Genomic DNA, 24,963 nt, shown 5'->3' on the forward strand with positions numbered 1-24,963 from the left:
AAATACAGACCACTGAAAACAGTCAAAACACTTTTTTCCCTTATTTTTAAATCTCTTTAAAAGACAATCATCAAAAAAGAAAACAAAAGACAATCATAAAAAAAAAAAGACAATCATCTATTTAAAGCAGGAGTTCATAACATATTTATAATACAAGGGAAACAAACCGCAAAACAGCAGAAAAGCCTAGAAAGGAACATATTGCTACAAGGTTCTTACACTATAAATACTATGTTGATTAAAGACAGATTGTAATAATTTAAAGATGTACACTAGAAACCTTAAAATAACCACTAAACACACACATACACACACAAAGAAATAAGTTAATAAGCCAATGAAAAATAAAATATCATCATAAAAGTAAAATCCAAAAGATGACATAAAAAGAGAAAGAACAAATGGCTAAGGGGGAAAAGAATCTGAAATAGACACATGTGTAACTGAATCTCTTTGCTGAACACCTAAAACTAACGCAACATTGTTAATCAACTAGAAGTGAGTGAAAGTGGCTCAGTCCTGTCCGACTCTTTGCCACCCCACAGACTGTAGTCTGCCAGGCTCCTCTGTCCATGGAATTCTCCATGCCAGAATAGTGGGGTGGTAAGCCATTCCCTTCTCCAGGCGATTTTCCCAACCCAGGGATCAAACTCAGGTCTCCCGCATAGCAGGCAGATTCTTTTCCATCTGAGCCACCAAGGAAGCCATCAACTATATCCCAGTATATTAAAAAAAAAAGAAAAGAAAAATGAGACAAAAAAAACAGGAAGAAGGTAGACTGAAACCTAACCATTTACATCACTAGTTACATTAACAAAATGACATTAACATTCTAGTTAAAAAGCAAAGATCAGTCAGATTGGATAAAAAAACAAGACCAAGTTTAAATTAAAAGCCTGCTGCTGCTGCTAAGTCGCGTCAGTCGTGTCCGACTCTGTGCGACCCCATAGACGGCAGCCCACCAGGCTCCCCCGTCCCTGGGATTCTCCAGGCAAGAGTACTGGAGTGGGTTGCCATTTCCTTCTCCAGGGCATGAAAGTGAAAAGTGAAAGTGGAGTCGCTCAGTTGTGTCCGACTCAGTGACCCCATGGACTGCAGCCCGCCAGGCTCCTCCGTTCATGGGATTTTCCAGGCAAGAGTACTGGAGTGAGGTGCCATTGCCTTCTCCAATTAAAAGCCTAGATAGGTTAAAAGTAAATAGCAGAAGATGTATCATGCTAACATTAATGAAGAAAAGCAGAAGCAACTTATTAACACCAAAGTAGAATTCAGAGCAAAAAAATATTATCAGGAATAAAGAGGGTCATATTTCCTGACAACAAAGTGGTCGATTTTGACACAAAAGGAATTCAAAAAAATGTTCACTGAAAGAAAAAGTTTTCCAAATTTAGCAGTTAGCCTTTGAATCTGCAATGGGCTTCTATAATGGCTCAGTGGTAAAGAATCAACCTGTAATGCTGGAGATACAGGAGATTTGGGTTCAATCCCTGGGTTGGGAAGATTCCCTGGAAAAGTAAATGACAACCCACTCCAGCATTCTTGCCTGGAAAATTCCATGGACAGAGGAGCCTGGCAGGCTACAGTCCGTGGGGTTGAGTTGGACACAACTGAGCACACAAGCATTTTGAAAATACAGGGCAAAAACTGGTTTCTGGCTTCAGGACCTTTCAAATACTGCATTTACAGTGTGAATTTTTAACATTTTAAGCACACAAAAGAAAACTTCTAAAAACTATATTAGAAAGAACATCTTATATAAAGACATCTATGTCTATATCTATATCTCTATATATATCTTCACAAAAACACATCAAGCAGTTATGTTCAGTACTGTACAAAATTAGGTAGAGTCCTAGCCTTTATGATATAATATTGCCAACCTCTAAAAAGTAATTTACAAACTTTCAACTCCTTCCAAGTTCTAGATAAGCAGAGCAGGAACACTGTGCCTAATGTCAATGAAAATTTTGTTTATTTTCTCGATAAAGCACAGATAGATTGTCATTCCCTTCTCAAAAACCTTCAATGACTCCTCTACTGCATATAAAGATTGACATCTTCAGCCACAGGTAATCAAAGTCCTCCACAATCTGGCAGTGTCAGCCTATCTTCACAGGTTTGTCTCCCCAAGGCCCTTCCTTCGTCAGCTTTCTATTACCTAGCATGTTCATTCTTCTGTTTATGCTGTTCCTTCCTCCATCTCCATCTGCCAAAGCCCCACACATCATTTAAGGACTAGATTCCCAGTGTGGTCTAGGCAGATCAATCCTTTCCTATTTAATCTCATTTCTGAGTTCATTCCTTTCCACATTTATGTCAGCAATCCTAAAAACGATTTTTGAAACCCACTATTTGTATTTGTCAGTCTTCCCCAGAACACTATGAATTCCCAAAAACCAAAAATCATATCTTATTCCTGTGAATTTCAGAGGGTCACAATGCCTTACAACAGGTCCTAAACATGTCATAAATTAGGATGATAAGATACTAGCAAGGACAAGAATTGACATGTTGAATAACAAAATCAACTTTTAAAAACTCAATATTCTTGAAACCCAACAAGAAAACAACCCAATTAAAAAATGGCCAAAGATATTAACAGACACTTCATTAACAAAGATATACAGATGGCAAATAGGCACAAAGATGTTCCACATCTTATGTTATCGGGAAAATGCGTATTTAAACAATGATGTACCACTACATACTTAGTAGAATGACCAAAATCCAGTCACTGACAACAACCAAACAATGGTAGGAATGTGGAGTAACAGGAATTCTCATTCACTGATGCTGGGAATGCAAATTGGTACAATGCCACTTTGGAAGACACCTGGGCAGTTCCTTACAAAACTAAACATATTCTTACCATAAGATCCAGCAATCATGCTCCCTGATATTTACCCAAAGGAGTTAGGTAAAACTTATATAAAATACAAAAACCTGCACATGGATATTTTTAAGTTTTATTAATAATTGTGAAAACCCGGAAATAATCAAAATGTACTTCAGCAGGTGAATGGATAAATAGTGGCACATACCAACAATGGAATATTATGCAGTGCTGAAAAGAAATGAGTTATCAAGCAAAGAAACGACTTGGAAGAAGCTTAAATTCGAATCATAAAGTGAGGAAAGCCAATCTGAAAAGGCTACACAGTGCCTGATTCCAATTATAGGACAATTCTGAAAAAGGTAAAACTATGGTGACAAAAAGATCAGTGGTTGCCAGGGGTTAACAGAGAGGGAGGGAAAGACAGGGGAGCACAGAGGATTTCTAGGGTGATGAAAACTACTCTGAATGTTACTATAATGGTAGATACATGCCATTATACATTTATCCAAACCTAGACAATTTATACCAACAAGGGTGAAGAGTAAGGTAAACTAGGGACTTTGGGTGATGATGTGTTAATACAGGTTCATCAATTGTAACAAATGTTCCAGTCTACTAAGGGATGCTGATAATGGGGAAATTTATGCATGAATTGGAGCAGGGAAAGCAGATACTGGGAATCTCTGTGCCTTCCACTTAAAACTGCTTTAAAAAATAAAATGTATTAAAAAGAAGAAACTCAAATTGGATCTAACTTATTTTTAAGTAAATATACACTGTTTCAATATTAAGAAGCAAAGTATACTCTGCCAAGGTACTGGGAAAGATACCGACACAATACCAACAATCAGGTGTGTGAAATACTCATCCCAGAAAACTGCTGAACTCTACCACAGAAAAGAAGATAAAACTCTAAACTAGTTGTTCAATAGTGTATTGCAGCATATACTGAGCAAACATTTCTAACAAAACATTCTGCATGCATTTTTACTTTTTAAAAAAGACTAAGAATTATGATATAAACTGTACACTATCCACGGACCCAGAAACTTCCAGTCTTTTGGTAGTTGTTCTTTCAAACTTAAACAATTATCAAACACCAGTTACTTTTAAAACATTGCGTTGGGGAGGCAATACAAAGGCACAAAGATGACCTACTTCCTGACCTCAAGGAGTTTACATTCTAGGAGATTCATAATAAACCATGAAAATGAATGCCGTAATAAAGGTACATACTCTGTGAGATCCCAGGAAAGAAGTGGGATACAGAGAAATGAAAGTATATAGAAAAGATGGCATTTAAGCTAAGGAGGATTTGAAAGCTGAAAATGGCTCTAGTGCCAATGCAGGAGACATAAGACGTGAGGGTTCGATCCCTGGGTTAGGAAGAGCCCCTGGAAGAGGAAATGGTAATCCACTCCAGTATTCTTGCCTGGAGAATCCCATGGACAGAGGAACCTGGCAGGTTCCAGTCTACAGGGTCGCAAAGAGTCGGACAGGGGCTGAAGCGACTGAGCACGCAGGCAACTTTGAAAAGGCAGAGATGGCACTCCAGGCTGAAGGACAGGAGCAAAGGAACATCAAAGCACATCCTCAAGAAAACGGGCCCAGGACTGGGGATGATTCTGGAATAGCTGAAGCATACATCTGTGAAGAGTTGAGGGTGGACAGCAAACAAGATTTATCGTTGAGACCGACGACCTAAGCAAGGGAAATGAAACTCTATTCTGAAGAAAAGAGTGAAAAATCTCCGGGAATTTTTTAAAGTACCAAAACTGCTGTATGACAATCTCTGAAATTTAAAAAAATAATAATTATTGCTGTTTGCGAATTGGTGACATTTTGGAACTAGGTTATTGGAAAATCAGAATAAAAAATTACAGTACGAAGAGAATGCAGGCTTTCCATTGCGCTTTATACACGAGCATCCCTCAAGACACTAACTTGAGCTGGGCTTGTCATCCATAGTCAAACCCTCCAAAATCAGTAAATCTATCCTAATCTCTTCTCTCCTCCAAGACTCAATCAATGAAAGAGCACTATAGAAAGTTCTTAAAATCTACTGTCTCTTTAGGATATTTTAAGGATAAACTGAAGTTAAGAGTTTCTGAGAGACGTGTATTTTATTCTAAAGGACCCAGGTTCCTATCAATTACGTTCTCAAACTGCCTATTTGAAAAAAGGTAATGACGGCTAGCTTGAACCTCGCTGGCTTATGAGAACAAATTAACCTCCCCACGTCGCCCTAAACCAGTCAACGAGTAACAAAAGTCATCGTCCTCAAGTTTCCAGGTGGCACAAGGCAAGGCAAATTAACACCCACTCCAAGACGTACAGTTATTTTAAATCCCCTCTATCGGACCAATTCACTGCACTTTTCAAATCACCGGTGAAACTTCTCCGCCCGAGACTCATCATAGCCATGCCCGGCAGCATGCGGAGCACCCATCAACGTAACAGAGACTCAAAGTACCAGCAGGCTGCCCAGGGGAGAAGCTCGCCAAGGTCTCAACCGCATCGGAAGACCGTGGGGAAGAGGCGCCGCGGTCCAGGCCCGCCCGGACAGAGTGAGGACCCGGCTGCCGGCGAGTTAGGCGCGGGGGTTGGACCCCGAGGCGCCTCTTCGCCGCCATGTGCCGCCGCTAGGCAGAGAAGGAGGTTATATAACAAACTCCCGGAGCCCTGGAGCGTGCCGCACCCGCCAACGCCCGCCCTCTTTCCCTCGCGCCGGCTCCGCGAGCCCGGCCGCCGCTGCGCGCTGAACGGCCATAAGCATGGCCTAGGCCCGGCGCGAGGAGGGCCCGGCGGGAGAAGCCGGGCCGCGGCTCCGGGCCCAGGCCGCGCCGACCCACCCTCCGCCGCCCCGGCCCAACCCCCTGCTTCCCTTCCCCCTACCAGAGAAGGGCGGGTGACCGAGCCGCCGCGGCCGCAGAGTCCAGTGGGGCGCGCAAGGCGAGGCGCGAGCTCCTCCCGCGCGAGTCTGTCACAGCATCTCCCGGGAGACACGGCCGCCACCCGCAGGGCGCGCTCACCTCCGCCCCGCGGAAGCCGCTTGCCTCTTCGCGGGCCTCCGCCTGCGACCGCCCCGGCCAGCTCAGATCCACACACCCCCCACCTCGCGAGCGCCTTCGCCGGCTGCAGCCCGGCCGACCGGTCAGCGCGTAAAACGCAGCCCCTGCCTGCGCCGCGGTTCCGGGTCCTTCTCCACGCGACTCTGCCTCTGCCTCCCCCGCACCGGCAGCGCAGGCCCGGCTTTGCGCATTACCCTCGGCAGACACACGGAGTCCCACTCACCCGGAGGGGAGGGGAGGGGCGGGGAAGGGCGGGGAGGTGGGAGACAGAGAGGAGATCGCGGCGCGGAGACCTGAGTTCTCGCGAGGGTTCCGGCCTCGGGAGCCGGCTCTGCGGGAATTTCAAACTCTGCGAAAGAACGCAGGGGGAAGGAAAGGGAGGAAAGGGATCAGGGTCTGTCTGAAAGGGCCGGGTATTTACATAAAACAGGAGCTCCCCGCCTCCAAAGAGCTGAAGGGAACAAAGACTACGAGTCCCATAATGCCTTGCGCGTTAAGCCTGTTTGTCCGCCCAGCCCTTGAGCCCAGGGCGGAGTTGGGAGTGGTAGTCTGTACCCGAAGTAGGGCACGCCTCCCGATCCCTCCCGGAGTCTTCTGTGGCGGGAGAGTCGCCACTTTATCTTCTGGCTCCGCTTGCTGGAGGCCGAGTGATAATCTTTGCCCTCGGTGCTTTTCATTCTCCCTGCTCCGACTTTCTGTGCCGAAAGCGGTAGCCTGACTTTGGGGGAAAGCTTCTTTCCCCCTCTTCTATATTTTTAAATATGCCAGCGTGCTTTCGTGGCCAGAGATGCTCACGAGATCTAGTGTAATCTTCTAAAGCAAAATTTTACCCCAAATCAGTGTTGCGTATTTGGTCACCCTGGGGTTTCATTGTGGAATTTCTTTTATTTGTGGTTAATATCTTTGAAGCTGATGGGCTTCCCTGGTGGCAAAGAATCCGTCTGCTATGCAGGAGGGGCGGGTTGGATCCTTGAGTTGGGAAGATCCCCTGGAGAAGGAAATGACCACCCCCTCAGTCTTCTTGCCTGGGAAATCCCATGGACAGAGGAGCTACATGACGGACTACAGTCTATGGGGGTCGCAGAAGAGTTGGACACGACTTAGTGACTAAACACACAGGATCTTTGACGTTAATCCCAGCACCACACACTTTTCAAACAAACATGTGGAATATAACCATAATGAAAGTGAAAATAATAATAAATAAGAAAAGAAATAATAAAACGGGAGGTAGGGATAGGATTCTAGCAAGCCACTTTTGTTTTGACCAGGAAAGTTTATCCTTTTCTGTTATTCTTTCCCATATGATTTTTGTCAAAGTTTGTCTTTTAGAAACGTACTAGTCTTTTTTCCCCATATTTTTTGTCTCTTTATTGACAGTTATCTCTAAAAGTAACAGGCGTGTGTACTAAGCAAGTCGCTTCAGTCGTGTCCGACTCTGTGCGACCCTATGAACTGCAGCCCGTCAGGCAGAAGTGGATTGCCGCGCCCTCCTCCAGGGGATCTTCCCCACCCAGGGATGGAACCCAGGTCTCCAGCGTTACAGGCGGATTCTTTATCCACTGTGCCATCAGAAACACAGTAGTGTACAAAAGGTACTGGCTAAATTGTGACAGAGAAAAAGTTAAAGAGGTTTTTGGTTGTTTGTCTTAACTATTTTAAATAGACTTCTTCAAACAGAAATTACTCTGCAGTCAGATGTGCGAATTCACGTCCTTGCCTTGCTCTCCATTTTATACTTCCTTACCTTGGCACCATTTTATCCTCAATTCATAGGTGCTGTACTTCTCTGTAATCTGAAGAGGTAGATTCTCAACTCCAGAATGCTGGTAGAGCGAGGATGACTCAGTTAGAGGTTCATCGGATTCCTTAGACAAGCATTTGTTACCAGTTGTAAAATTCAAAATCATCGTACTTATCCAGACTGAGTTTCTAAAACTATCCTCCAGATTTTAATCTTTCTTTCCATAATTACTGACAGAATGCTGGTATGGTTTCCTGTACGGTTGTCTATAATCTGGCCCAATCCTACCTGTCCTGTTTTATTTCCCTGCGTAGTTCCTGAGAATCTTTTCTTCACTTCCCTGCAAACATGTTTCTGCTTCTCAGTATCTTCCACTGAAAATGGTCCAGCTAAGACTCTTTTCTCTCAAAATCTTCTCAACTTCAGCCCATATTAATCACTAAAAACTTGTACTGAAAATATGCTGTGTGTATTATTTTATGTCTGTTTCCCCTTTTGCCTCTGACTCCATCCATCCACCCAATGTCCCCATCTCTCAGCTACACTGAAAACAGACTGGATCTTATGCTTTTTCCAAATGCTTCCCTCATAACTGCTAGCTTTTTTATTACTTTAAAGCTCTCATTCATTCATCTTTTCTCTTTTCAGTCATTTAATCATATGCCAAGGACTTCCCTGGAGGCCCAGTGGTTAAGACTCCACACTTTCAGTGCAGGGGGCAGGGGTTCAATCCCTGGCTAGGGAACTAAGACCCCACATGCCCTGCACCTCAACCAAAAAGTTGAAGGAAAAAGCACATGCCAAATTGTTTTAATTTCAAGAGATGCTAATAAGTACTAAAATGTAAACAAAAATCTAGGTTTGGTAGTCAGATGAGTTTGAGGAAAAGATAAAATAATATTAAACATTTCTTTTACGTAATACCTCACTGCCTTTAATATGCTCAGCATTTCCCAAAGTTACTTGACCGTGGCATGAATCCATCTATGCTTGTGGAACATTTTGTCTCATCAGTGTTCCACAGAATGGACTGGTAAACACGGCTTCCAAGCGTCCTCTTACTGGAGGAAGCACTGTGTGGTGGAAAGAACATGGTTATTTGAAACCAGACAAACGCCAAGTTTTAATCCATTTCACTACATTCTTGTAACATGACTTTAATGGAATTGCTTCACTCTCTCGGCCTGTTTTCTCACCTAAAAAGAAAGGCTGTTACTTATTTTCCTTTCAGAGCTGTTGCAAAGATTAGAGAGAGGTATGTGCCCCACTGAAAACTTCATTCCCTTTCTACCTATATGATCAGTTGTTAGTTATTTTGGTAAAAGGCTTAGAAAATGGTAATGACTAGTATGGACGCTTCCATTTGGAGTGTTTTATTCAAGAGCTATTTCACTACCAATCCAGCACCCTGATAGGAACAGATAGCCATCTGATCTCAGAGAACTTAGAACCTCATTGAAGTGCTCTGAATTGGAACTTGTTTGTTTTGCAAAGAAATAGGGGAAAAAAACCATGATATTTTAGCAGCAACAACAAAACGGAGTTGTCTGTCTCAGACAGTGGCAATGCCTCTGTCCTGATAGCTATGTTTTCATCATTTTTGTGGAGATTGTTGGTTATAGCAAGCAGTACCCCAACCTTGATTTTTCCAATTGACAAAAAGATCGGTGGTGAAGAGTAACATTTTTCCTGTTTCCTACTATATTTCCAGTGATGGAATAGTGACCAGCATATAAATAAATGCAAAAATAATTATTTAGTGAATGACTATATATTTGTTGATTTCACCAATCAAAAAGCAAAATATATACAATATTTTGATCAAAAAGGACCCTACAGATTTTCTATGTTAAACATCTTGTTCTAAGGAAGGGGGAAACAGATTTGTCAAATGATTTGGGGATGGATTTTGTTTTGTTTAAAAAAATAGACATTGAATCAAATCTATCGTTGTAAAGAAAACCAATGTAAATATTTTCTTTCTTTAAAATATAGTCTTTGTGCATTTGAAAAAAAATTGTTTTTCATGAATGGTACCCCCCAAAAGTCATAGATTTTCTTCCAATGAACACTTAGTAATATTTGCATAAACATGGTACTGAAATTTAATTTCTTCTTAAAAATTGTTTCCCTTTCTACCTCTCCCTTTCTTTCACATCTTCCTCTTTTAAAGCTACTTTGAATTCTGTATGTTTTAACTAAAACTATCATGGTTATGGTTTCTCTGTTTCTTAATCCCATAGACCATTGTTAGTGATGGATCCTGAAATTCTGCTGGGTGAGCTACAGGTTATGTATTTACATATCACTGCATTTTTCATTTTCAATCTTTAATTCCTCAAGACTCATGCTTGCCTTAGAGCATTGTTATACCAAATTACAGGGGGCACATAGTAATTTTTATGCTTCTTTTAGTCAACAGTGTTGTAAGTATTGCTCACAAGTCACAAATCTTCCACTTGCCTGAAGCTTCTTGCCTCTAAGGAAGCCGTGTTAAAAGTTGACTCTGCGGTGTTGGAAAGTGATGGAAATGAGAACAGTCAAGTCTGATACTCTACTGAGGGAATAGGTCACCCATTTTAACAAATGCTTTGTGCCTCTTTTGTAGGTGGATTCTCCGCCTTGTTTTTTCTTGTAAGTTTATTTTAATCCCATTGAATTTGCATGTGCTATGTTAACTGTGATGTTTACATGGTGCTTGGTAACTTTTCAAGGCATTTAAAATTTTTAGTTGAAACAGTATCTCTACATGGTTTAAATGATAAAATATGGGGACTTTTCCCCCTTTTTCCTTTTCTATCTTTACTCCTTCTTGGGTCTTCTTGCATGGCATTTTAATAAATTTTAGTAGACTTGTTGGATTTGATTAAAGAAAAGCATAGGTAGACATGGTATTAATTTTTCACCATGAAATGCCTGAAAACTAAAACAAGATGTCAACTAGGATGCCCTAAGTGGAAAATCAGCAGTGGAATGCCCGGAATAAAGTTCAGCATGCTCTAGAGCATTCTTCTCCAAATAAATTTGCAAATAAGTTTAGCGAATAAGTTTGACTGTCAAAGATCTTTAGGGTTTAGGAGTGAATTATTTATTAGCAGACCGCATAATTCTTATTTAGTGAAGAAAACAATATAGAACTTTAATGAAACCAAAACTGCATCTTTAAGACTCCAAATTGTATTTCTCAAGTGGTATTTTTCAGAATAGTTTTATTTTGTTTCAGTTCCCCATCATTTCTTCATGTATTTGTTCATCCATCAAATACTTATCGAATGCTTTTGATGGGCTAGTCTTTACTTAAGGCACTGGGAATACAGATCTTGGTAAGACCGTTATCTGTGTCTCAGCAATGAGATCAGGACAGCATATTTAAATGGCAAATTACTTTTTGTTTGAAGTATTCTTTATTAAAAATCCTTTAAAATCAAAGAGAGCTACAACCCTTTCTTTTTTTTGGCCCACCATGCGGTGCAGCATGCAGGATCTTAGTTACCCAAGCAGGGATCTAACCCTCACCCCCTATAGTGGAAGCAGAGATTCATAACACTGGATTCCCCAAGGAAGTCCCTAACTCTTTTTGATACATCTTATTGATAATTATGATAAACGCTCAGTTCAGCATACTCGTCTGTCATAGGAATATTCTAGTTTCATATTCTGGTTTTGGTCAAGCAGATATTCACTAGAATTGGTTGAGTCACAGACTTATTTCCTGGAGTTGGATGAAAGACACTTTTAAAGAAGGCCTGGTTAAAAAAAAAAAAAATCCTTCTGTCAATGCAGGAGATGTGAGTTCGACCCTGGGTCCCGAAGATCCCCTGGAGGAGGAAATGGCAACCCACTTCAGTATTCTTGCCTGGAAAATTCCATGGACAGAGGAGCCTGGCAGGCTACAGTCCATAGGGTCTCAAAGAGTTGGACATGACTAAGCAGCCTGCGTGATGACATGGCTTACATTTGGAGTGTTTTGAATGACCCCTCTATAATCTCTCAGATTTCTTTTGTTCTTCTGATTCTGCATTCTCTTATTTTAAAGAGTCTAAATTTAAAGTTATGTAACTACCCTTCATTACTTTTGTCACAGATTATGGACATGAAAGTTTAGTACAGTCAGTAAATTTCAGATATTAACTATAATACAGTGAGTGCTTTGGTTAAGAGTGAATGACGAGACACAAGCTCATTACCTATGTTCCTCTAGCACTTATGCTTCTGTGTTGTAAGGAGGGTCTTAGAGTCTTCTTGGTGATTAATGCAGCAATCAATTATGTAATCTTTTAATTCCATCTCAGACACACATACATCACCTCATCAATGGAGCAGCTTTTGGAAAAATAGACACTTGGTAAATCTTTAGTAAATAAGTCTGAGGAGCTGTCCCTTCAGCAAGGTAGACTGTGGAAACCAGGTAGGGATGGACACATCAGAACTACTGTGTAAGAATTCTTGTCTTATTGAATTACTGTGTTCAGATATTAGAAAAGAAGATCAAGTGTCTTTCAGTTTGAAGGTCATGAAGATTTCAAACGGCAAAACACAGTCCTACTAATACTGTAAGGCTTAGATGGAGTCACGTTGCAGGAACATTAAAGGACAAAGTGATGTGTGCAAAACAACTTTGGCCGACCTGGGTATAATTCCAGCTGATTTGGAAACCATTTGTTATGTAGACAAAATCTCAGTAAGTCATTTGATGACAGCTGGAGTTCCTTAAAAACCCAGTGACTTTGTTCATTTTATTTCATTAAAATCATTTCCTTCCTTTGCTACTTTTGCTAGCACATTCCAAACCTGCATAATATCAACCTCCTAGAAAAGAGGAGATCTGAGACAGCAACTCCCAATTTCACGTCAGCCCTCAACTCCCCCCAGACCATCAAGGCCTCACAGGCCAGTAACACCCTGAATGAGCCGCATCCCATTCTAGACCAGCCTCAACACAAATGCCGTGGGGTCAGTCCCTCTGACGTGTGGTTTAAGGCAGTATTCTCCTGAGAATTTCTTTGAATATGTGAAGCACTTTGGGAAGCAGTGTGTTAAAAAGTACTGAATCCAGAGGGAGAAGATGTAAATGAATCCTGATTTCTAAAGTGACCCTTGGCTGTCTGTGCATCCATGACAAAGACTTTAAACTAGCCAAGCTTCTATTTCCTCACCTGTTGTGAAGATTATGTGTAAAAATATGTCATAAAACTTTAACTTCTACCAAATATTTGCTATTGCTAACACTTTGCTGGCCATCAGATGACTGACTGAAGCTGTGTAAATAAGAACAATATGTGACAGTATAGAACAGATTTCTTCATCGTTTTGGGTGAGCTGTTCTGCACAAATATCAGGCTACATTCCTTCATTGTATTAAGATTTGTTTAAGTTGCTGGTCCTTGATTATTTTTTAATGTTAATCTGCCTAATATATAATTTCATATGCGTGTGTGCGTTCTCCACTGCTTCAGTCGTCCCAACTTTGGAGAATCCATAGGGATTCTCTAGGCAAGAATACTGAATTGGGTTGCCATTTTCTCCTCCAGGGAATCTTCCCAACCCAGTGACTGAACTCTCGCCTCCAGCAGCTCCTGCATTGCAGGCAGATTCTTTGTTGCTGACCCACAGGTGAAGCCCGGTAGACAACCATCAGGGTCTAAGTGCCTGTTTCTCTTTTTTCAACTGGAAGAAAAGAAATTATCCTTTATGACACAACTGCAAGCCATGTAAATAAAATCTATTCTCTGGCCCACTTTAAAACGTTAACATGGATAATTGGACGGCAAACAAAACATAATTGAGATCTGAAAGAGAAACAAAACATCTCCAGCTTAATGAACCAGAAGAAAAAAAATTTTTACACCATAATTGCTGCTATTATCTGAAACATTGGCAGCAAGTTAATAGAAAGGGCACTCCAAACAAAGGAGGTTAATGAATGATGTTACTATTTGCACATAGTTGAGAAGCCTGCCGCCTTGTAATAGGATAGGGTTCAAGCATCCATTACAGCATCTATTACCCTGTATTCTGATTACTCTTTATAAGTTATCTTCCTGACTACACTGTCAGCTTTATTAAGGCAGGGAAAATGTCTTTGTCATTTTTTTTCCCCCACAAAACTTGACAAGGTACCTAGCATCCAGTAGGTATTCACTTTTTTTGAATGGATGAATTAATGAGTGAGTGAATATACTTTTTCTTCTGCCGATGGAGTTAGGAAAACAAGACCAAAAAGGGTAAAGAGATACCTATTAATAAAATCAAACATGGGACTCTTCCATTAATAACAGTTAGATTCTGTGAGAGATGGGTATTTTTAATAATTTACAACTCATATTGATGCAGCTGGATCAGACCTGGAGGAGATCCACCTCCTAACAGACAGTGCAGACGCTGTCAGAGTACAGGCAGGCCCTCTGCAGGACCCTCTTCAAAGCGACTCACGGTTCTCCCTGAGAACTCCTTGAGTGAGCTTGACCATTTCTAACCAAAGACTTGGTTCAATTAGAGAAGTCCTCCTATCTATTGCCATTTTAAATCTTCAGTGCCCTGAGAAGTTTTAGACAACAAAAAGATGACAGAACTCTAAAGCTTGCAATAATTCCATAAACATGGATATTTTAGCTTTTTTTGTGGGGGGTGGGGGATGGAGGCAGCTGATTGTCTTTCCTAAGAGAGTGAGCAATGAAAATGCTAAACCCTTCCCACCTCTTGAGAGTCAGGTTATCATCCTCATGTCACTGCCTTCTGACTCTCCTGATCCCCTACTCCCTAAACTAGGTTTGTTTTTTTTTTTCACATGGACCACCCTGATCACTTTCTAAGTTTTTCTAAACCCACCTTGTCTTAATATGATAGAGTCCTCCATCCAAGCTGCAAAATTTTCCTCTGGTCTCCCTACAACATGGTTTTACTTTCATTCCCTTCCAAAGCTTGTTCTTGCCTGTTGTCACTTTTTTAAATTACTCATTTTTTTTTTTTTATTCTTAACATGGTTCCTATCATTTTCTCAATTTTTATCCCACCTGATTCATTACTGACTTTTACTCTTCTGAGAAGTTTCCTTACTCTCTCGCACATTTACATGTTTCCTGGCATTTACACAGCCAATTATTGAGTTTGTTTTTGAAGTTGAAGAAAAGGGTGATGAGAGAGATGGCACCTGGCTGACCACCCCTGCACACCCTCCCAGGGTAACAGCGGTATGAGCCTGGCTCTATTCTTGCCCTTGGAAGTTCAGAAACATGGCCATGCCAATTCTTCTAGAGCTCCTCGGTCTCAAGGAAACTACTTGTAGAAACCATACTCGTAAGAAATTCATGTTGTTGTTGTTCAGTCACCTAGTCATGTCAAACTCTTTGTGACCCTATGGACTGAAGCACGCCAGGTCTCCCTGTCCCTCACCATCTCCCGAAGTTTGCCCAAGTTCATGTCCATTGCCTTGGTGATGCCTTCCATCTATCTCATCTTCTGACGCCCTCTTCTCCTTCTGCCCTCAATCTTTCCCACCATCAGGGACTTTTCCAAGAGTCAGCTGTTTGCATCAGATGACCAAAATACTGGAGCTTCAGCATCAGTCCTTCTAAGGAGTATTCAGGGTTGATTTTCCTTAAGATTGACTGGTTTGATCTCCTGGCTGTCCAGGGGACTCTCAAGAGTGTTCAAAAGCATCAATTCTTCGGCACTCAGCCTTCTTTGTGATCCAACTCTCACATTCATGGATGACTACTGGAAAAACCATAGCTTTGACTCTACAAACCTTTGTAAGCAGAGTGATATATCTGTGCTTTTCAACACACTGTCTAGGTTTGTCATAGTTTTCCTGCCAAGAAGCAATCATCTTCTGATTTCATGGCTACAGTCACCATCCACAGTGATTTTAGAGCCAAGAAGAGGAAATCTGTCACCACTTCCACATTTTCCCCTTCTATTTGCCATAGAGTAATGGGGCCGGATGCCTTGATCTTAGTTTTCTTTTAATATTTAGTTTTAAGCTGGATCTTTCACTCTCCCCCTTTGTCCTCATAGAGAGGCTCATCAGTTCCTCTTCACTTTCTGCCATTAGAGTAGTATCATCTGCAACAACCTCAGGGTTGTTGATGTTTCTCCCACCTATCTTGATTCCAGCTTGTAATTCATCCAACCAGGCATCTCATGATGTGCTCAGCGTATAGGTTAAACAAACAGGGTGACAGCAGACATTTATAAACCCAAATTCTTATGTCTTCATTTATAATACATTGCAGTAGTGGATACGTTCTTGGATCCCTGTAACTCATATCCAGAGCACCGTCTTTTCTGATAGTGAGGTACCTGGGAAGTAGAATAATCAAAAGATTACTTGGTGAACATGAAAAAAAAGTTTATAAAGGGGTGTTGTTTTGGGAGAGATCTCATCTAGGCCTGGGAAGCATGATGACTCATAATTGTCTCACAACAGAAGAGTTTTGTTGGATAAACATGCCCAACTCAAGGTCCTTGACTTCCTTTCCCACCCTGAGTTCACCATAACCAGTCTGAGTACAAGGTCAATCCAGACAAAGCCCAGTAGAACAGATTAGGATTTTGCTGATGAAACCATCAGGCTGGTCTCCTTGAGATTGTTTCCAGGTCACTGTGAGTAGTATATTAGGTGTTTCTGCACCTCTCAACCAAACATTTATTCACAAAACCTCTTGATTCATTTCCACTGATGGTCATGTCTATCCATGATATGTGTGAATTTCATTTGTTTGATTTTTGTGGAGGGCAATCTTGTTTCCCTTATTTATATTTTTTAATTGAAACATAGTTGATTTATAATATTATATTAGTTTCAGTATTTGGCATAATGATTCAGTATTTTTATAGGTTATACTCCCTTTAAAGATATTATAAAATAATGACTATATTTCCCTGTGCTATGTAATATATCCTTGTTTCTTATCTATTTTATAAATAGTAGTTTGTATCTCTTAATCCCACACCCCTATCTTGCCCCTCCCCCCTTCTCTCATCCCACTGGTATCCATTAGTTTGTTTGCCATATTTGTGAGTCTGTTTTTGTTTTGTTATATATATTTATATGTTTTAAATTTTTATATTCCATGTATAAGTGATATGTATAAAATAACATAATATTTATCTCTCTCTAACTTTATTTCATAAGGATAATTCTCTCTAGGTCCATCCATGTTGCTGCAAATGGCAGAACTTCATTCCTTTTTAGGATTGAGTAGTATTCCACTGTGCATGTGTATGTGTATATATCACATCTCCTTTATCCATTCATCTGTTCTGTCGATGGACACCTGGGTTGCTGCCATATACTGGATATTATAAATAATACTTGAGTTCAGTTTATATAAACTGAAGTTTATATAAATATAAACTTCCATATATTGACTGTTGTAAATAATACTGATACTGGGGTGCATGCATACTTTCAAGTTGATTTTTTTTGTCTTCTTCAGATATATATCCAGCAGTGGAATTGCTGGATCATCTAGTAGTTCTATTTTTAGTTTTTTGAGGAAATCCCATGCTGTTTTCCACAGTGGAAATTTCAAATCCAGGTCTCCTGCATTACAGGCAAATTCTTTACTATCTGAGCCACCAGGGAAGCCCCACTTTCTACAGTGACTGTGCCAATTTACATTCCCACCAGCAGTGTACAAGGGTTCCCATTTCTCCACATCCTCCCCAACATTTGCTATTCATAGACTTTTTGATGTTAGCCATTCTGGCAGATGTGAGGTAATATTTCATTGTGATTTTGATATCCTTTTCTCTAATAATTAGTGATGCTGAGCATCTTTCCAAGTGCCTATTAGCCATCTGTATGTCTTCTTTGGAAAAATGTTTACTCAGGTCTTCTGCCCATTTTTTAATGAGATTGCTTGTTTATTATTTCCCTTATTTTAATTTCTTGGACAATATCTTGTTCTCACCCCCATGAATTACCATGTACCAATTTCACTCTTCTGTAATTCTAACAGAACATTTATAATAGCCATTGTTTTTCTCATATAACATATGCACTGTGAAATGATGGCAAGAAATGGGAGAGAGAAAGCACAATGAAGAGAAAACCTTCTGAAGAGCTGTTTGTTGAGGCCAGCAGCTCATTCCTTGAACACTGGGAAGATAGTGTGGTATTGGGGAAGAGCAGGGTGACCTGAGTTGGAATCCTGTCTCTAACACTCATGACATATGAGACTGCGAGTGATTTACTTCATCTTTCTAAACCTATGCTACTCTAAGTGTGATCCCAAGGAGGTAAGGAGCTAGTGCTAGAAGATAGAATCATCTATGTCACTAAGCACACTGACTTTTTCTTTCAAAGGGAAACTTTCTCAGTGGAGGAAGCTGTGCATTAATTTACATTCTGGTCCGGGCTCCTTATCAATCACAATGGAAAATAGCACCAACCTTATGGGAATAAAATTAATGATTATACATGATACATGCCTGGAATGCTAGGTGTGCAGTAAATAATGGTTTGTTATTTTGTTATTATTGTTGCATAATTTAGCACTAGCAACAAACTTTTCCAGCAAGTATAACCCAGCAACAGCCTCACAAACAATCGAGAAGCAAGAGCTGAGGGTTTTATATCCTGCCATCCATTTCATTATTGCAAGCCTTACCTCTCTAGGCATCTGTTTTCTCATCTGTGGAGTAATAGTAGTGCCTACTTTTTAGAGTTGTTATAAGAACTAAATTACATGTGCTATGTAAAACACTGAGAACTGTGCCAAACACAGTTTGGTAGGTATTCAATAAATATTAGTTTCCTTTCCTTCCTTCATTTTCACCAACTTTGAGGATACTTTTAAGAATATTGGCATAATATTTAGGGGAAACTATAACCATATACAAAAATTTCCTAAAGGTAACAATAACTCCAGAACTCTAGAAAATAATTAAAGATAGGAGTAGTGACATAGAAGGACCCCCTGGTAGAAATAAAAATACTATATTACAATATTTTCTTTAAATTAATTCTGTGAAAAGCAGAAAAATTTGAACTCTGGCTCAATCCAGTCACCAGTCATATTGGAAGCAGTGAGACTTGTGCTTAGTTGCTCAGTCATGTCCGACTCTTTGTCATCCCAAGGACTGTAGCCCACCAGGCTCCTCTATCCATGGGGATTCTCCAGGCAAGAATACTGGAGTGGGTTGCCATGAGTTGGTATCTTCCCAACCCAGGGATCAAACCCAGGTCTCCCACATTGCAGGTAGATTCTTTACCATCTGAGCCACCAAGGAAGCCCAATGTCTCCTAAAGAGCTCTCTTTTGAATCATGGGCTTGGACTTCCCTGGCAGTCCAGTGGTTAAGACTCCACTGGACAATGCAGAGGACACAGGTTCAATCCCTGGTCTGGGAACTAAGATTCACATGCCATCAGGTGAGGCTGAAAAATAAAATTCAATTTTTGAATTATTTCTTTGAATCACAGGCTTTCCTTCCTGACAGAGCTGCTCTTTTCTCTGCATGATCCCCAAAGTGATAGATCCTTCCCAACTCCTCAAAAGTCTCTCACCTCCCCTATGCCTTCTTGCTATTGAGTATGGGGTTATTGAAAAAGTCAAATTACTACTCTATTATATAATATTACTATCAATTACATACTAACAATTGTGGTTCTGTTAATATAAATGTATAGAAGGTACATTTTATGACAGTTAAATGTATAGGGAATCTAAGCAGTTCAGCTTCAGAATTTATTGCTTCAGTAGTGTTTCATGCCATAAAGAGAAGTGGTATTTGTGTTATATTTTTTATGTGGCTAGTTTTCAGTTATTGGAAGCCAAATGAATGAATAAGCTGGTGACATAATACAACATGAAAAGCTCTTTGCATTAAGAATATGTCTCACCACTTTTATCCAGTTCCCTCCTGCATTTGCCTAATTTTATTATTTGCTATCTTTTAGGAGAAAGACAAAATTGATGTTTGAATATACAACTAGGATGGATTCTTGAATGAGATTCAGATTTGCTACCCTTTGTGATTACACATAATCCTTTTAAAATAATGCTCCCAAGCCAGAAACATCCAAGCTACAGAGATTTGCAAAGGTTACCAATATTTTTTTGCTCCTATGGCTCTGTCACTTACCAATGGAGTAACTTTGGGCTACTTAACCATGCCATGCCTCAGTTTCCTCATCTGCAAAATGCAAAAAGACAGTAGTTTTAACTTCTAGGGTTATTGTGAAAATTAAATAATTTAAAGAGTATTTAAAACTACGTAACTTCTCTAAAGTTTTATTCACTGCTTGTCTCCAGCATATACTAGATACTTGATGAATATTTGTTAAATGCATGATTGAGTAAGTGATATTTCTTTTAGTCTGTATGTTTAATTCAGCTTCCGCAACCACCCACCCACCCACAGTATCCAGTAACTTCTTTCTGGAAATTATTGCCTTTCTCAACCAAGCTGAAGAAGATCTGGGAAAAGAATTTGACCATACCTGGGTCATACTTTTGAAGCAAGATGTACCTACCACCATTCTCTAAAGGTTTCCCCACTGCCAGCTTTTATCACATTCCTGGAATCCTGGTTCAATACTGGGTTTACTGTACTGTACTAAATGTTTCTTTATCACATGCTCAAACCTCAGGCCTTCTTTGAAGAGAGGCATAAGAGAACATAGGCAGTTTCCAGTATATTGAAATGAGTTAACATGGCATTGCTCATTATTGTTTTATTCATTGGTAAGTTCTGAAAGATCATCAGAAATTGTAAATTGTAAATCAGTGTCTCCGGATCAAGACACCGGTCATTTATTTTAAGAAAACCTATATAGTATCCTCAGTGATAAAAACAAAGAAACCTGAAAGTCAGGGTAAGTGTAACACATGGGACTCTGCTAAGTCCCAAAGGAGTCCCAAGAGGATGGTCATTCAGTTTTATAAAAAATCCTGAAGTCCTCCATTTTACCATCCATAGAACATCTGTTCCTGAATACAGGGGCACCAGCACATGAATGAACAAATGACTTAATTTGTCCTCATCTGACCAGACCCGCCTCGCTCATCAAGCCAACCCAAAGTAACAGACAGCATTGTCCTAAATTTCCCTGAGAACCAACCTCACTCAGAACCTTAAACCAGGAGAATAAAATCCCCAAGTATTAGCATCCACTCTCCAACCACATTGCTGAGCGGCTTAGAGCCAAAGACAGGAAGAAGCAATGCCTGTCAGCTGTTTCAGAGAAAGGCTCCAAAGTGATCTCTTTCATATTGCTGGAGAAGATCCATCACCCTTCTGGTGGCATGAGATAGACCTCCAAACAGGCGAATACCATTACACAATGCTCTGTCACACCACTACCACTTCAGCTGTCACAGGACAGAGAAGAAAATCCATGTAACTGGAAGATGAGGAACAAAGGTTAAGGGAATATAAGATTCTAGTTGTTTTATCCAATATGCAGGATTTCGAAATTGGGCTTCTACATATAGAAACTATGTGCATCTAGAGCCTTAAAATTCATACAAATTCCTCTAAAATAACCACTGATGAGATCATCTGTAAAAATGTGGAATCTGGGTTAGATGACCCCTAAAGCCCCTTTCAGCTCTAACCTCTGTGAGTCTCACCATCTCTGTGTTCTAATAATATGGGTTTTCTTTTTTGCTTATTAAGTATTTAGAAAAATAAAAACTAAGAAAGTAAAAAATTAGCAAATATTATGTGACTGGGCGGAACTGGGCAGCAGAGGATGAGATGATTAGATGGCATCATCAACTCAACAGACATGAATGCATATACATAATTTTATTTCATTAGAAGCAGAAGAACCTCTTTACATGGTGCTTTTATACACGTTAACTCCAAAGTGCGTGTGTGCTCAGTTGAGTCCAACTCTGCAGCCTCGTGGACTGTAGCCCACCAGGCTCCTCTGTCCATGGGATTTCCCATGCAAGAATACTGAAGTGGATTGCCATGCCCTCTTCCAGGGGATCTTCCCTACCTAGGGATCAAACCCATGTTCCCTGTGGCTCCTGCATTGGCAGGCAGATTTTCTTTACCACTGGACCACCTGGGAAGCCCTGGTTCTGGGAAAGTTTGAAGGCAACAGAACTGGGTGGCAGAGGATGAGATGATTAGATGGCATCATCAACTCAACAGACATGAATTTGAGCAAACTCTGAGAGACAGTGAAGGACAGAGGAGCCTGGCCAGCTGTAGTCCATGGGATCACAAAGAGTTGGACACGACTGAACACACTTGCACTTTGGAATTTAAAGTGGACAAGACAACAACAACTTCCAAAGTTGTCATTCTGCTCAGTACTACTAATCTGTTCATTGAGCTTGCCAATCACCTCTACAGAACAGGAATGATTTAATTTTAATCCAAATTGATTGTATTTTGCATAAAGGAGATTTTTTTTCAAGATTTGCCCCAAGCCTTTAATCTGAAAGGATAATCCCCTATATTTATATAGCATTGTTAACTCTCAAAGACTATTCTTTTCTATTATCTGTCTAGAGTGTAAGCTCCAGGAGAGCATGATGGTCCAGCACACAGTAGGTGTCAAATAAGTATTAGTTGAAATGAATGAATGTGATACTCACAACAACTTCCCAGGGATCTCCCGGCTAAGGGTGTATCTGCCAGAGGTGGGAACTGAGGGCACAGGATCCAGGTCAGGAAACCAGCCAAAGTCACACAGGGGCCAAATGTCAACCCTGAGTGGATCCTAATTTTTTTTTTTAAAAAAAGCTGTGAAAGATGGTCATGAAACAAATGGAGAATATTGAATATAGAATGGATATTAGATAGCATTATGAGACTATTACTTTTCTTAGATGACGATGGTGTTGTGATTATTTAGGATAATGCCCTTATTCTTAGGAGATACATACTGCAATAGCTGAGTGCCAAAGAATCGATGCTTTCAAACTGTGGTGCTGGAGCAGACTCTTGAGAGTTCCTTAGACAGCAAGGAGATCAAATCAGTCAATCCTAAAGGAAATCAACTTTGAATGTTCATTGGAAGGGCTGAAGCTCCAATATTTTGGCCACCTGATGCAAAGAGTCACCTGATTGGAAAAGACCCTGATGCTGGGAAAGATTGAGGGCAGGAGGAGAAGGGGAAGACAGAGGATGAGATGCTTGGATGACATCATTGACTCAATGGACATGAGTTTGAGCAAACTCTGGGAGAGAGCAAAGGACAGGGAAGCCTGGCGTGCTTGCAGTCCATGGGGTCACAAAGAGTGGGACACAACTTAGCAACTGAACAACAAGAACAATATATTGAGGCAGTATTGTGATATCTAAAACTAGCTTTCTAACTTTTTTACTGGTTCAGCAAGAAAAAAAGATACAGCAAATATTGTAAAATGTGAATATTTGGTGAATCTATGTGGAAAGCAAAGGGATGTTCTTAGAAATACTCTCAAAATTTTCATTAAAAGTTGAGAGGGGAAGGCAATGAAAGAGACCACAGAGGGAAATTGTAAATGTGACTATATGAAAACTTTCATTCTCTCTCAGTTCAGTTCAGTTAGTTCAGTTGCTCAGTCGTGTCCGACTCTTTGCGACCCCATGAATCGCAGCACGCCAGGCCTCTCTGTCCATCGCCAACTCCCAGAGTCTACCCAAACCCACGTCCATTGAGTCAGTGATGCCATCCAACCATCTCATCCTCTGTCGTCCCCTTCTCCTCCCGCCCCCAATCCTACCCAGCATTAGGGTCTTTTCCAATGAGTCAACCCTTCGCATGAGGTGCCCAAAGTATTGGAGTTTCAGTGTCAACATCAGACCTTCCAATGAACACCCAGGATTGATCTCCTTTAGGATGGATTGATTGGATCTCCTTGCAGTCCAAGGGACTCTCAAGAGTCTTCTCCAACACCACAGTTCAAAAGCATCAATTCTTCGGCGCTCAGCTTTCTTCACTGTCCAACTCTCACATCCATACATGACCACTGGAAAAACCATAGCCTTGATTAGACGTACTTTTGTTGGCAAAGTAATGTCTCTGCTTTTAAATATGCTATCTAGGTTGGCCATAACCTTCCTTCCAAGGAGTAAGCGTCTTTTAATTTCATGGCTGCAGTCACCATCAGCAGTGATTCTGGAGCCCAAAAAAATAAAGTCTGACACTGTTTCCACTGTTTCCCCATCTATTTCCCATGAAGTGATGGGACCAGATGTCATTCTCTCTAGCTGTGGTTTATTTGAGTGGTAGGACTTTATTGGACTCTTTTCCCTTTATATTTTTAAAAATTTTTCATATGAGTAGATATTTTATTTGTAATAAAATTATTAAAATTTAAATCATGTAGCAACTACAAGATGAATCTCCAATACCTTTCTAATCTATGGCCATGCCACACTGAACGCACCTGATCTCGTCTGATCTCAGAAGCTAAGCAGGGTTTGGCCTGGTTAGTACTTGGATGGGAGACCTTTCTAGAATCACAGTGTAACAGATTGTATCTTCCAAAGATGGCTCTATTTATACATTTTTCCCATCCTACATGCATGTCTTACAACCTCCTACATGAGATAGGATCTCTGTCTCAAGCTTATGAACCTGAACAGGGACTTGTGGCTGCCCAAAGCATTGGAGCCTGGCAGATCATCACTAAACATGTGACTTTGAAGCCCAGCCCACACAAAAGATACAACCTCCATCTCTTTCTCCTTCTCTCTTTGGATACTTGCCGTTAGGACTCAGTCATCACGTTGTGAGGAAATCCAGCCCACATAGAGAAGTCCAGTGCAGATATCCTGGCTGACAGCCCCAGCCAGCCCCCAGCCATGAGCCAGCATCAGCCACTCTCATACGGTGAGAGTGGATGATCTTTCAGATGGTTCCAGCCTTTGAATTTTCCAGTTGATGCTCTAGAAATTGTAGATCAGAAACCAGCCATCCATTCTGTTCCTGGTCTGAATTTTTGACCAAAGAAACAGTAAGAGGGAATAAATACATTATATAATGTATGATCATAGTGCCTCAAGGCACTATGTTTTGGGGTAACATGCAGTCGTCATAACACAGAGGGACAGTGAAATCCTCTGATGTGGAAAATGTTTTGTTATTGGTTAGAAAACTGAGTGCCACCAGGAGAGAAGAACTGAAACACAGTGTGAAAGTGAAAGTTGCTCACTCTTGTCCGACTCTTTGCGACCCCGTGGACTTTCTGGGTCCATGGAATTCTCCAAGCCAGAATACTGTAGTGGGTAGCCATTCCCTTCTCTGGGGGATCTTCCAACCCAGGGATCGAACTAGGGTCTCCCACATGGCAGGCAGATTCTTTACCAGCTGAGGTATCAGGGAATCCTGAAATGCAGTGTAAGTTGTCATTAATC

General features: G+C 40.7%; 2 protein-coding genes and 1 pseudogene across 7 annotated transcripts in view; 2 read left to right on the forward strand and 1 right to left on the reverse strand.

The window, feature by feature from the left end:
* AHCTF1 (AT-hook containing transcription factor 1) overlaps positions 1-6,114 on the reverse strand; it is an 84,577-nt gene extending 78,463 nt beyond the window's left edge. For 4 of the 6 annotated variants that reach the window (XM_081486893.1, XM_081486892.1, XM_081486889.1 and 1 more), the window contains exon 1: positions 5,732-6,114. The gene's annotated coding sequence lies outside the window, so the exon portion shown is untranslated. Of the gene's footprint in view, positions 1-5,309; positions 5,587-5,731 lie in introns of those variants that run through there. The other 2 variants (XM_081486891.1, XM_081486894.1) reach the window with 2 other exon arrangements.
* On the forward strand, positions 3,964-13,396 carry LOC145505130 (uncharacterized). Its single transcript, XM_081486903.1, has 2 exons — positions 3,964-7,502; positions 13,183-13,396. Exon 1 carries the CDS (start codon positions 5,259-5,261, stop codon positions 6,309-6,311), a length of 1,053 nt encoding a protein of 350 aa, XP_081343029.1. The 5' UTR covers positions 3,964-5,258; the 3' UTR covers positions 6,312-7,502; positions 13,183-13,396.
* Positions 13,397-23,965: 10,569 nt separating this feature from the next.
* Positions 23,966-24,083, forward strand: LOC145508172 (5S ribosomal RNA; annotated as a pseudogene).
* Positions 24,084-24,963: the final 880 nt, after the last annotated feature.

This window comes from Giraffa tippelskirchi, chromosome 5 (assembly GCF_054371585.1).
Source record: "Giraffa tippelskirchi isolate mGirTip1 chromosome 5, T2T-mGirTip1v1.2.pri, whole genome shotgun sequence".
NCBI classification, from domain to species: domain Eukaryota; kingdom Metazoa; phylum Chordata; class Mammalia; order Artiodactyla; family Giraffidae; genus Giraffa; species Giraffa tippelskirchi.